The sequence below is a fragment of the Pleurodeles waltl genome, chromosome 12 (genome assembly GCF_031143425.1).
Source record: "Pleurodeles waltl isolate 20211129_DDA chromosome 12, aPleWal1.hap1.20221129, whole genome shotgun sequence".
In the NCBI taxonomy this organism is placed as follows: domain Eukaryota; kingdom Metazoa; phylum Chordata; class Amphibia; order Caudata; family Salamandridae; genus Pleurodeles; species Pleurodeles waltl.
The window spans coordinates 685,517,882-685,530,458 of record NC_090451.1 but is presented as its reverse complement, the minus strand read 5'-3'; the positions used below and the strand labels follow the sequence as shown (position 1 = coordinate 685,530,458).

Below are 12,577 nucleotides of genomic sequence, written 5' to 3'. Positions count from 1 at the left end.
AAAATCTACTTTTCTTTCTTTCTGGTTTACTGTCCTCTCCACCAGGGACCACCAAGGGTTAAGCATTTCAGTTGCACTCTGATTGTTTAAATTCTCTCTGGTGCTGCACATAACACCCAGCAATACAATACCTTTTTTAATATTGTGATAGTGGTTAGCGAAACATCTTCCTTTAAGACTTGGTATGCAAACGTTTTCCAAAACAATTATTAAAACAATAATTGAGTGCCACCCATCACCATCCCTATTCACATTGGGGGCAGTGATGTCTATAAGGACATCTTAGTGGCAGATATACTTTCTACAGGATCTGTTTCATATAACCTTAATAGGCATGTGGCAGATAGGCTCTTGAGGCACCTAAGTACGTGGTTTGCACAATAGACAAGGCACCCCCCAATATTAATTGGGTACCAAATCATAATGAAAGAAGGTGTCATTCAAAGCTGGTCAGATTTGTAGTGGAGTGGAGGATGTAGTAGTTGGTGGCTAGGTGGCATCTGTGGCATGGAGTTGGAGAGAAAAATGGATGAGCTGGTTGGCCGATGAGCCTGCCATTTGTTATCATGTTTAAGATGTTATTGGACTAATTCAGATTCAGTGAATTTAGGTTGAAGTTGTATTTACTGGATGAAACTGAAATGCACATTTAAGTCTCTAATGGGCTTTTTGAAGTTGTTATAAAAACACAGGCTGACTAGTGAGATGCTTTGTATGACTTCATGGGGATAGGAGGGGATTTATGTTGTACATTATTAGAAATCTGCTTTTGTTGGCTCTTCAAAGTACTAAAGGTCAGGATGGGTTGAGAGGGAGGGCTGAAGTGTGACAATGGAACAAGTTGGCTGCTGCTTTCGTGTGTCCAATTCCAACACCTGGGTGTAGAAGTGGCATTTAGCCACTCCCACACACAGTACAACAGGGTAATCAATGTCATAGAGCCATGGTAATACACTTACAGTATGTTGTCAGAGCACTCCCAGATCCCTGTTCACAATTATGTAAGCCTGTCCATTTGGCAGAGACTGAAGGTCTGTGTTGGACAGTTGCAAACCAAATCATATCACCTCTAAATGGTGCCTCCTGTTGATATATCCAGCTCTCACCGTTGTCTGCGGTGATGAGTGTGTTAAATGATCATGACCATGAAGGAGGATTGGTGTGATGCACAATGATAACACTGCAAAGAATACAACCATATACACTTTTACTCAACACAGATGCAGGCAACACTGCAGAAATAGACTTCTTTGACTGAATATACAAAATGGTGGAAGGCTAGTCTGCAATTAGAATCAAAGCTTGAAATGTCTTAAAACCGCAACTCTGATGTGACCGATTAAAGTAATGTAATGAAAAATGTGGCGTACAGTATGATATTAAAAGGACTGACCATCATTTGTGACTTAATTCAGTCTATGAAAACAAATGCAGAGACATCTTTCATACAGATATTGCTGCTTTTCAGTAAAAGTGTGTTTGGTCTTCAAGTGAATGAGACTAAGTGTAGTGTCTACGAATAGCAATCTGGAGGATATTCCCTAGTTTGAGAATTAAGAAGTCTAAAAAGCACAACCTTAAGATTCAGAGACTGACCAATTATGTAGAAGAATTAGAACATGCCAAGAGATTAGGCAATATCAGGAATTTTAGCCTCCTGGAGGGTTGTGAGAAAGGTGTCAATAAATGCAAAACATCTTTTAGAAGCTTGTCTCAAATGTGATGAGTACAAATATGCCTAGAGACTTTAACATTGAGAGAGTACATACAGTGCCCCTATATTAGATTAAAGATAGTACATGCTTCTGAGATCATTAGGCTTCCTTCACTCCACCTTGATTCTTCAGAGGGCCAAGAAGAACCCCAACATTTAAACGACAAAGTAGAAAAGAAGAAAGAGGTTCTGGATCTTTGATCATAGATGAGCAAATGTATATATGATGGTTTTAAGGACCTTCCAGAACTCTGATCACATTCCAAGGGAAGTCCCAGACTTATGGTGATACCAATGCAACGTTTTATGCCAAGTCCATCAAGATCATAACAAAGACATGAACATGTGAGCACTGTTATTGGTGAAAGTTTGCAAGTCTGACTTGGTTGGTAATCTTAATATTATAATCCCACTTTTGTGGCACCAGCAGTTTTTATTTTTTTTTAATAGAAATCTGCTTAGTTTGTGCTTGTCGTATGATTAGCTTGAACAAGAGGCCTTAACAGTTACAACTATACGATGGGATGATGATGATGATGATGATGATGATGATGTGAGCAACAGTGGGTAAAAAAAAAGCGTCTAGTAAAGCTATATGGTGTGAGATTGATGCTGAGGAAAGTTCCTGAGGAACAATGGGTCCTTACTGTGTGTGTGTGTATTTTTTTTTTTTTGTGTCTGTCTCTGTCTCTTGGTATCGTAATCTATAGTCCCACACTTGATTGTCCATCTTTTTTGGGAAGCGATTAAAAAGCAATTTCTTCCTTCACGCTTAATTCAAGACTTGGGTGAGTGAGGAGTTTTAGCAGGTGTTAGACTAAAGACTGGATAGGCAGTGCAGTTGAGGTTTAATGCTAAACCCTCCAACACTTTTAAAGCAGTCCGGTCCAAGTGTGACACCTGGTTATAGAGGACCGTTGGAGACTTCAGATTCCCACTGTTTGAATTTACATTTTTAGTCCTTACTTTGCCAGTTCTGACTTATGATTGGGCACTACCCCTCAAGTAACTCAAGTTGAAAACGCTACAAGGAGCTGATTTGGATTGTTTGAACTCACCCTGAACTTTGGCAGAACAATCCACAAGGGTAAATTGTGGCATTTGAATACAGAATGTAAATTTGCTAACTATTGTGAAGGAAAGTTTCAATTCTGTTAAGGACACGGAGGCGAGGATTATGCATTTCCCATTTCCATTTATTTAACTCAGCAACCAATAGACAGCTTATATAACCATTAACAAGAAAAGACTGCAAATCCCATGAATCTTTCTAAGTTCAACAGTATCCATGAATAGCAATGCACACAGTGCTTTAAATTCATCCACCAAGGAAAAGCACTTCCTCTTTCTTCAGTGCCCAGCAGCCACATACAGCTTTTCCTTTGTGAATGTTAGTTCTGTGGTATTTCATGGCGATTACTATTCATTTGTGATTAATGATTAATCTCAAATGATAATCCTGTAGCTTTATTAATGCAGAAGTGAAACTGTGTGCTAAAATTCTCACACATAGACTAATCAATAAATTACTATCATTGATTAGTTAATGACAGTGTGGATTTATGAAAGGTAGACTTTCGAGTGACAACGCTATGTTCTTCAACCATATAATAAATTTCACAGAGAGGACAGTTATCCTATCTACTGCAGTGGCCCTGGATGCCGAGAAGGCTTCTGATAGTCTCTTAGCCTTTGACTAATCCTGAACATATTGACTCTATCGTAATCCTTTTGCATTTATTAAGTCTAATTGCCTTAAGCCAACTGAGCCAAGCATGTCCTTTGCCCCTTTTTTATTTTAATTGCACTAAAACAACTTATTGAAGCTTCAAATAATTTCACAGTTTGAGGAAATAAAGTTGGCACAGCTACTATAAAAGTACTACATATGTCAATATTATCTTTAGTCTTCTGAATCATACTGTAACTTAAGTGTACTTTCAAGAAAGCAAATTGGTATGTGCTTTCCCCTTATTAGAAGGGGTAAAAGTGTGTCTTTAGAAAGCTGATGCTTCCTCCCCCTCCTTGATAGGTACAACAAAAAAAGAACTGACCACTAGATTTGGAAAATCCGGAGCGGAACATAGTTGATGATAAATCATTGTTGAATATTTTAATACTCCCTTTAGTTTTAGGATATCCTCCATGTAACCTAATCTACATATTTGCTAAACTACAAAACACCTTTAACACCATGCAAATTATGTAATCGGAATCCTCAAGAGTGATGTTTACTGCCATTATGATAAGAATGACATTTTACTAACTATTTTATGAATCATGCAAAATATGACGCTATTGATATGCGGAATGGGTTAGCTTTGGGGGTGCTTGCTAACCCCACCTTGGATTTCTCAGATAAGAGTAGCATTTAAACCTGTTTTGTGTTACTGGAAAAGGAAAGTAGGTTATCTTTGGTGTGCTATATTCGCAGATATGATTTAGATAAGAATGTCTCCTTTAATTTTCAAATGAGATTTGCCTAATTTTGGGATAAATTTGATTGTTATTATAACTTGTAAACCTCAGGAATAGGTGTCGACCTGTTACAGATTCCCTTACTATTTCCCCTGTATAGGCTATTTAATTGGAAACTGATCTTCACAGAGATGGCTTTCAACATTACTCTAGAATATTTGTGATTTGATTAAGATTTTGCTGTTGTAAGGCTTGGTTGGTGTTCCTTCTTTTTTCTTCATTCTTAAACTCTTCTTTGCTGGTTTCTTTCTGAGCTGTACTTTCTATTTCTCTTTGTAATTTGCTCTTACATTCGATACAACTCTGCAAATCTGTGACATGAATACACCAATGTATTTGGTTTAGCAACGTGGTTAGATAGTGTTCATATACGAGGAAAGTCCCTCTGTCTCTTGTGTCTAAGATTAGATGCAATGTTTGGACATTATACACATTCCATACGTGTTTTTCCTGCATATGTAGTATGAAAGGACGTTGCACTTTGGACAATGTAACATTTTTTTCATTTGAGAAGAGATACCTTTTGTAAAATGCAATTAAATATTGGAAATTTTGATTGAACAGAAAATGCCTCCATATTTGTACAATCTCCTTGTTGCGGTGATATTTGCTCTCATATTGTCTTTTGTTTGTTCTTTTTAGGTCGAGCGCAAGCGCTCTGGCCTATTATAATCTATCGGTGGGATTTTAACCACGCCCACCACACGCCCGTCACTATCACTCGTACATGGGCTTGCCTTTCAAAAATCCTCTGGTATCATTGGTAAATGCTTTACGTTTGTCAGTCCTTGGGCGGTTTTGTTACCGCCTTGGCCATCGTCCCTGTTACGTGGATAATTGCACTTTTCCCAATACGTTTGCCTGCCAACGAACTTCTTTTTCCTTTTGTGTCTCTCGTTCGCGCTCATGCTCATGGCAGCTGCGCCGCTTTGAATCGGTTGCTTATGTCAACTATTTTACTTTTAATTTTCAATTTATGTAGCAAGAAAAGTCCAGTTAAGAATTTACAATGCTAATAGCTCTAAATCGAGCAAACACAAGACCCATTGCATATGCTTGTTTGCTTTTGGTTCACTTTTAACATTTCAGTAAAATGAACTGAATAAAATAAGAAGTGTTAAAAAAAATCAGTGTTAATAGTGGGGATATTGGACCAAAGTATTTCAGTTGTTGTTTTGAAGTCCATGTTTAACACACCAAAATTGCCCAGCGCCTCTGAAGGATGCAGACTGGATCAGTGTCTTTGGGGTGGTTTTAAGGAAGGAGCCAAATAGAGCAGCGTTGGTGTGCCGAAGCCCATGCCCCAACCTTTTGCCATCAATTCCCAGTGCAGGCTGGAGGCACTTGCTTTTTTGCCCCCATTTGTGTTTGCTGTGGTGTAGTGGGTTCCTATACCCCTTAGAGGGAGGGGGCATGAAGATTGGGGATGCTGCGTAGTTTGTGTGGTGCGCAGCACCCTGATGATAAAGGCGTAATTTCTTTAAAGGGGATATTTCATGTACCTTGTTGCTCTGCTGACAATGTTCATAAAACCCAAACACTATGTTGGAGCCCAACAGCCATGCATTCACTGCCACTTTCCCTTTCCTGTAGGAGTGGCCAATATCTTGTGAGCGGCAATACAGAAGGTGTTGTGTCAGTTTGGGACACCACGTTGCCTCCTACCGGCAACGAATATCCTATCTTGGAACCTGTGCTTCAGTTCCACGCACACCAAGACTGTGTCAACGGAATCAGGTAAGCAACTTGCTCCATTATATTTCACCTGGCCCTGCAGTATGGGTGTGATGATGAAGATAAGAGACCGGACATCATGCATCTGCCCTATTGACTGTGCTCTTCCTAAATGTTGCCCTGGAGGGAAATACTGTGATCTCGGGATGTTTTGTAGGTATTCCTTATGTTATTTGCAGGTTCCACTCCACTTTGAACTATTCACAAGTATATAGAAACCTTGCACAGAGATATCATATTGTTCTAAAGATTGACTACAGAGTCTGACCCTCTTTTTTTCTACTATGTGAGGCTGACTTCTTTACTTGTATTTCAACTGTTATCAATGCGATGGTGCTTAAGTTTAATTGATTATACGTTTTATATTCATAAGAATCATTGCTTCCCTGATAATAAATACTGTCTTTCTAGAGCAGTAAAGATGAAAGAGGTAAGAATGCGAATCTACATTTGGACAGCATAATATCGAGTAAAAAATATTATAGATAAATGTTTATACTAATTAGTTTTTCTCTCCATAAAATTGGAATTACTGTATAATAGTGAGTCTGCGCGTAAGTTGAGTGGTTTTATTGTCAAAGCTAGCCAGGCACATGTTCAGAGTAATAAAAGTGCCTGTTAAAAAAAAGTATGTTTTCAACTCTACATTATATGTCTAGAGTCGTGAGGCCTCGTAAGAAAAAAACCACGTACACATGAAAGCATGCCCGCCATAAGCGTTGTAAGCAGGTGCACAGTGCAATATTATGGGGAAACTGGGCTTCTCCGCAGATGCGCCCCGCACTTTTTGTCCCCTTTAAAACCGGTAGATGCTGATGTTCGACTCTTGTAGTGCACCTAGGCCTGCTAACTAGACCTCAAAGACGTCTGATTGATTTACAGCTGAAAGGACTTTAGCACCCCTGTGAGAAGTAAATGGTACCCCTGGTACCTGGGCATGGGTACTAAAGAGGGTCCCTAAGGGTAGTAGCTTATCTTATGCCACCCTAAGAGATCTACACACAAATTGCATTCAGCCTGCCACTGCAGACTGCGTGTCAGTGTGCAAACCCTGAGTGAAAACACAACATAGCGCGCACACATTGTGTGCCATGCCTTAATCACTATGTGCGTTATATGTAAGTCTCCCCTACAGCAGGCCTCAATAGCCCTCAGGCAGGGTGCATTATTATACATTTGAGGATATATCTGCATGAGCAGATATGCCCCTGTGATGTCTAGTTCCATTGCTAGACAATGCAAGTGACCGGGTAACCATCTTAAAGCATGTACTGGACACTTATCAGCACGAGTGACCCAGCTACATGAAGGCTGCACTGGAAATAGTGGTGTTTAGTATCAAACACCTCGTCTTAATAAATCCATACTAATGCCAGTATAGGTTTTATTATGACATGCACCCAGAGGGTACCCTAGAGGTGCCCCTGAAACCTATGAGTCCTCTAGTATGCTCCATGACTGATGTCGACCAGCCTGCTACCACAGACGCGTTTCGGACCCCCTGGAGATGAGAGCCTCTACTCTACGAGGTCAGAAACAGTGCCTGCTCCAGCAGGAGGTGTTACCACCTCTACCAGCAGGATGGCTAGTAAATCTGCATACCAAGGCAGGGACTTGTTGCTACTCCTGTGGGCCACTAGAGCCTAGCATAACTAACAGTGGTGAGTGGGGGGGTCCTCCTCCATCACCGGTGCTGCATGGTGGCCCATGTGCTTGGTAGAGCCGCTGCCAAGTTTCATTAAAGTGGAGCACTAAAGTGGCGGACACACTGAGACTTGGGCGGGGTACATGGCTCTTGGTGGCTGGGGACTGCCTGCTGTGCTCTCTTTCAATTATCCTCAAGTTTATTACTGGTGCTGTCTTACTGGACTGCTGTCACCCCAGGACTACTGGTCATTACTGAACTGTCATTAGCTGCACAAAAAATGCACGGTCATACTCCCAGTGGACTCCCGAATTATCACAGTGAAGTGGTTCAGAGGGCTCCCCTACTCATACACAAGAAGACTGTATCCCGCTCACCAATATCAAACCCACCCAGATAAGTTAGATATGATACTGTAGGAAAGTACCATCTGGCCTGGCATGTTACCCCCATTTTTAATTGTGTGTCAGTTTGTTTTTGCCTGTCTCACTGGGATCCTGCTTGACTGTGTCACTGAGGCTCTGCTAACCAGAACCTCAGTGCTTATGCTCTCTCTGCCTTTAAAATTGTCACTGTAGGCTAGTGACCATTTTTTACCAATTCTGATTGGCACACTGGAACACCCTTATAATTCCCTGGTATATGGTACCTAGGTACCCAGGGTATTGGGGTTCCAGGAGATCCCTATGGGCTGCAGCATTTCTTTACCCATAGGGAGCTCAGACAATTCTTACACAGGACTGCCAATGCAGCCTGAGTGAAATAACGTCCACGTTATTTCACAGCCATTTTACACTGCACTTAAGTAACTTATAAGTCACCTATATGTCTAACCCTCACTTGGTGAAGGTTAGGTGCAAAGTTACTAAGTGTGAGGGCACCCTGGCACTAGCCAAGGTGCCCCCACATGGTTCAGGGCAATTTCCCCAGACTTTGTGAGTGCGGGGACACCATTACACGCGTGCACTACATATAGGTCAATACCTAAATGTAGCTTCACAATGGTAAATCCGAATATGGCCATGTAACATGTCTAAGATCATGGAGTTGTCCCCCCATGCCAAATCTGGTATTGGGGTGCCAATCCCATGCATCCCGGGGGCTCCAGCATGGACTCCGGGTACTGCCAAACCAGCTCTCTGGGGTTTTCACTGCAGCTACTGCTGCTGCCAACCCACAGACAGGCTTCTGCCCTCCTGGGGTCTGGGCAGCCAAGTCCCAGGAAGGCAGAACAAAGATTTTTCTCTGAGTAGCCTCCCCAGCCTCTGGAAATGCTTTGAAGGGCACAGATGGCGCCCTCCTTGCATTAGCTAGTCTACACCGGTTCAGGATCCCCCAGCCTCTGCTCTGGCGCGAAACTGGACAAAGGAAAGGGGAGTGACCACTCCCCTGTCCATCAGCACCCCAGGGGTGGTGCCCAGAGCTCCTCCAGTGTGTCCCAGACCTCTGCCATTTTGAATGCAGTGGTGTGAGGGCACAATGGAGGCCTCTGAGTGGCCAGTGCCAGCAAGTGACGTCAGAGACCCCTCCTGATAGGTGCTTACCTGACTAGGTGGCCAATCCTCTTCTGAGGGCTATTTAGGGTCTCTCCTGTGGGCTTCTCTTCAGATAACGAATGCAAGAGCTCAGCAAAGTTCCTCTGCATCTCCCCCTTCGACTTTTGCCAAGGATTGACCGCTGACTGCTCCAGGACGCCTGCAAAAATTCAACAAAGTAGCAAGAAGACTACCAGCGACATTGTAGCGCTTAATCCTGCCGGCTTTCTCAACCGGCTGCCTTCACCCTGCACTGGAAGCCAAGAAGAAATCTCCTGTGGGTCGATGGAGTCTTCCCCCTTCCAACGCAGGCACCAAACTTCTGCTTCACCGGTCCTCTGGGTCCCCCCTCATCGTGACGAGCGTGGTCCCTGGAACTCAGGAGCTGGATCCAAGGGACCCCAACAGTCCAGTGGTTCATCTGTATAAATTTGGTGGAGGTAAGTCCTTGCCTCCCCACGCCAGACAGTAATCCTGTGTACCGCATGAACTGCAGCTGCTAAGGCTTCTGTGCACTTTTGCAAGGAATCCTTTGTACACAGCCCAGCCCAGGTCCTCTGAAATCCATCCTAAATTGCTCAACTCGCTGAGTTGACCACCGGCCTCGTGGGACCCTCCTTTGTAGTGTTGAGGCGACCGCCGTGCTCAGTTTTCTTGAACCTGTGTGTAGGAAGTTGGCTCTGTATGTGCTATTTCAAAGTAAGGAATAGCATGCACAGAGTCCAAGGGTTCCCCTTAGAGGTAAAATAGTGGTAAAAATAGATAATACTAATGCTCTATTTTGTGGTAGTGTGGTCGAGCAGTAGGCTTATCCAAGGAGTAGTGTTAAGCATTTGTTGTACATACACATAGACAATAAATGAGGTACACACACTCAGAGACAAATCCAGCCAATAGGTTTTTGTATAGAAAAATATCTTTTCTTAGTTTATTTTAAGAACCACAGGTTCAAATTCTACATGTAATATCTCATTCGAAAGGTATTGCAGGTAAGTACTTTAGGAACTTCAAATCATCAAAATTGCATGTATACTTTTCAAGTTATTGACAAATAGCTGTTTGGAAAGTGGACACTTAGTGCAATTTTCACAGTTCCTAGGGGAGGTAAGTATTGGTTAGGTTAACCAGGTAAGTAAGACACTTACAGGGCTTAGTTCTTGGTCCAAGGTAGCCCACCGTTGGGGGTTCAGAGCAACCCCAAAGTCACCACACCAGCAGCGCAGGGCCGGTCAGGTGCAGAGTTCAAAGTGGTGCCCAAAACGCATAGGCTAGAAGGGAGAGAAGGGGGTGCCCCGGTTCCGGTCTGCTTGCAGGTAAGTACCCGCGTCTTCGGAGGGCAGACCAGGGGGGTTTTGTAGGGCACCGGGGGGGACACAAGTCCACACAGAAATTTCACCCTCAGCAGCGCGGGGGCGGCCGGGTGCAGCGTAGAAACAAGCGTCGGGGTTGTAATGTTAGTCTATGAGAGATCTCGGGATCTCTTCAGCGCTGCAGGCAGGCAAGGGGGGGATTCCTCGGGGAAACCTCCACTTGGGCAAGGGAGAGGGACTCCTGGGGGTCACTTCTCCAGTGAAAGTCCGGTCCTTCAGGTCCTGGGGGCTGCGGGTGCAGGGTCTCTCCCAGGCGTCGGGACTTTAGGTTCAAAGAGTCGCGGTCAGGGGAAGCCTCGGGATTCCCTCTGCAGGCGGCGCTGTGGGGGCTCAGGGGGGACAGGTTTTGGTACTCACAGTATCAGAGTAGTCCTGGGGTCCCTCCTGAGGTGTTGGATCGCCACCAGCCGAGTCGGGGTCGCCGGGTGCAGTGTGGCAAGTCTCACGCTTCTTGCGGGGAGCTTGCAGGGTTCTTTAAAGCTGCTGGAAACAAAGTTGCAGCTTTTCTTGGAGCAGGTCCGCTGTCCTCGGGAGTTTCTTGTCTTTTCGAAGCAGGGGCAGTCCTCAGAGGATGTCGAGGTCGCTGGTCCCTTTGGAAGGCGTCGCTGGAGCAGGATCTTTGGAAGGCAGGAGACAGGCCGGTGAGTTTCTGGAGCCAAGGCAGTTGTCGTCTTCTGGTCTTCCGCTGCAGGGGTTTTCAGCTGGGCAGTCCTTCTTCTTGTAGTTGCAGGAATCTAATGTTCTAGGGTTCAGGGTAGCCCTTAAATACTAAATTTAAGGGCGTGTTTAGGTCTGGGGGGTTAGTAGCCAATGGCTACTAGCCCTGAGGGTGGGTACACCCTCTTTGTGCCTCCTCCCAAGGGGAGGGGGTCACAATCCTAACCCTATTGGGGGAATCCTCCATCTGCAAGATGGAGGATTTCTAAAAGTTAGAGTCACTTCAGCTCAGGACACCTTAGGGGCTGTCCTGACTGGCCAGTGACTCCTCCTTGTTGCTTTCTTTGTTCCCTCCAGCCTTGCCGCCAAAAGTGGGGGCCGTGGCCGGAGGGGGCGGGCAACTCCACTAAGCTGGAGTGCCCTGCTGGGCTGTGACAAAGGGGTGAGCCTTTGAGGCTCACCGCCAGGTGTCACAGCTCCTGCCTGGGGGAGGTGTTAGCATCTCCACCCAGTGCAGGCTTTGTTACTGGCCTCAGAGTGACAAAGGCACTCTCCCCATGGGGCCAGCAACATGTCTCTAGTGTGGCAGGCTGCTGGAACCAGTCAGCCTACACAGCTAGTTGGTTAAGTTTCAGGGGGCACCTCTAAGGTGCCCTCTGTGGTGTATTTTACAATAAAATGTACACTGGCATCAGTGTGCATTTATTGTGCTGAGAAGTTTGATACCAAACTTCCCAGTTTTCAGTGTAGCCATTATGGTGCTGTGGAGTTCGTGTTTGACAAACTCCCAGACCATATACTCTTATGGCTACCCTGCACTTACAATGTCTAAGGTTTTGTTTAGACACTGTAGGGGCACAGTGCTCATGCACTGGTACCCTCACCTATGGTATAGTGCACCCTGCCTTAGGGCTGTAAGGCCTGCTAGAGGGGTGTCTTACCTATACTGCATAGGCAGTGAGAGGCTGGCATGGCACCCTGAGGGGAGTGCCATGTCGACTTACTCATTTTGTTCTCACTAGCACACACAGGCTTGTAAGCAGTGTGTCTGTGCTGAGTGAGGGGTCTCTAGGGTGGCATAAGACATGCTGCAGCCCTTAGAGACCTTCCTTGGCATCAGGGCCCTTGGTACTAGAAGTACCAGTTACAAGGGACTTATCTGAATGCCAGGGTGTGCCAATTGTGGATACAATGGTACATTTTAGGTGAAGGAACACTGGTGCTGGGGCCTGGTTAGCAGGGTCCCAGCACACTTCTCAGTCAAGTCAGCATCAGTATCAGGCAAAAAGTGGGGGGTAACTGCAACAGGGAGCCATTTCTTTACACAAGCCCCCCCCAGCCTACAGGCCAGGAGACTCAGCCCAAGCTGGGAGAGTCTTCCTAGTCTGTCAGGCGAGGAAGAGTAGGAGAAATAGGCTGGTTAGTTGCAGGGCCTACTCTGCCT

General features: G+C 44.7%; 1 protein-coding gene across 7 annotated transcripts in view; it reads left to right on the top strand.

Annotated features, from left to right (window-relative positions):
- Positions 1 to 12,577, top strand: part of WRAP53 (WD repeat containing antisense to TP53) — a 146,626-nt gene that overhangs the window by 55,205 nt on the left and 78,844 nt on the right. For all 7 annotated transcript variants that reach the window (XM_069218702.1, XM_069218700.1, XM_069218703.1 and 4 more), the window contains one exon: positions 5,786 to 5,929. In XM_069218702.1, coding sequence (XP_069074803.1) covers positions 5,786 to 5,929 — 144 coding nt within the window. The remainder of the gene's footprint in view (positions 1 to 5,785; positions 5,930 to 12,577) is intronic.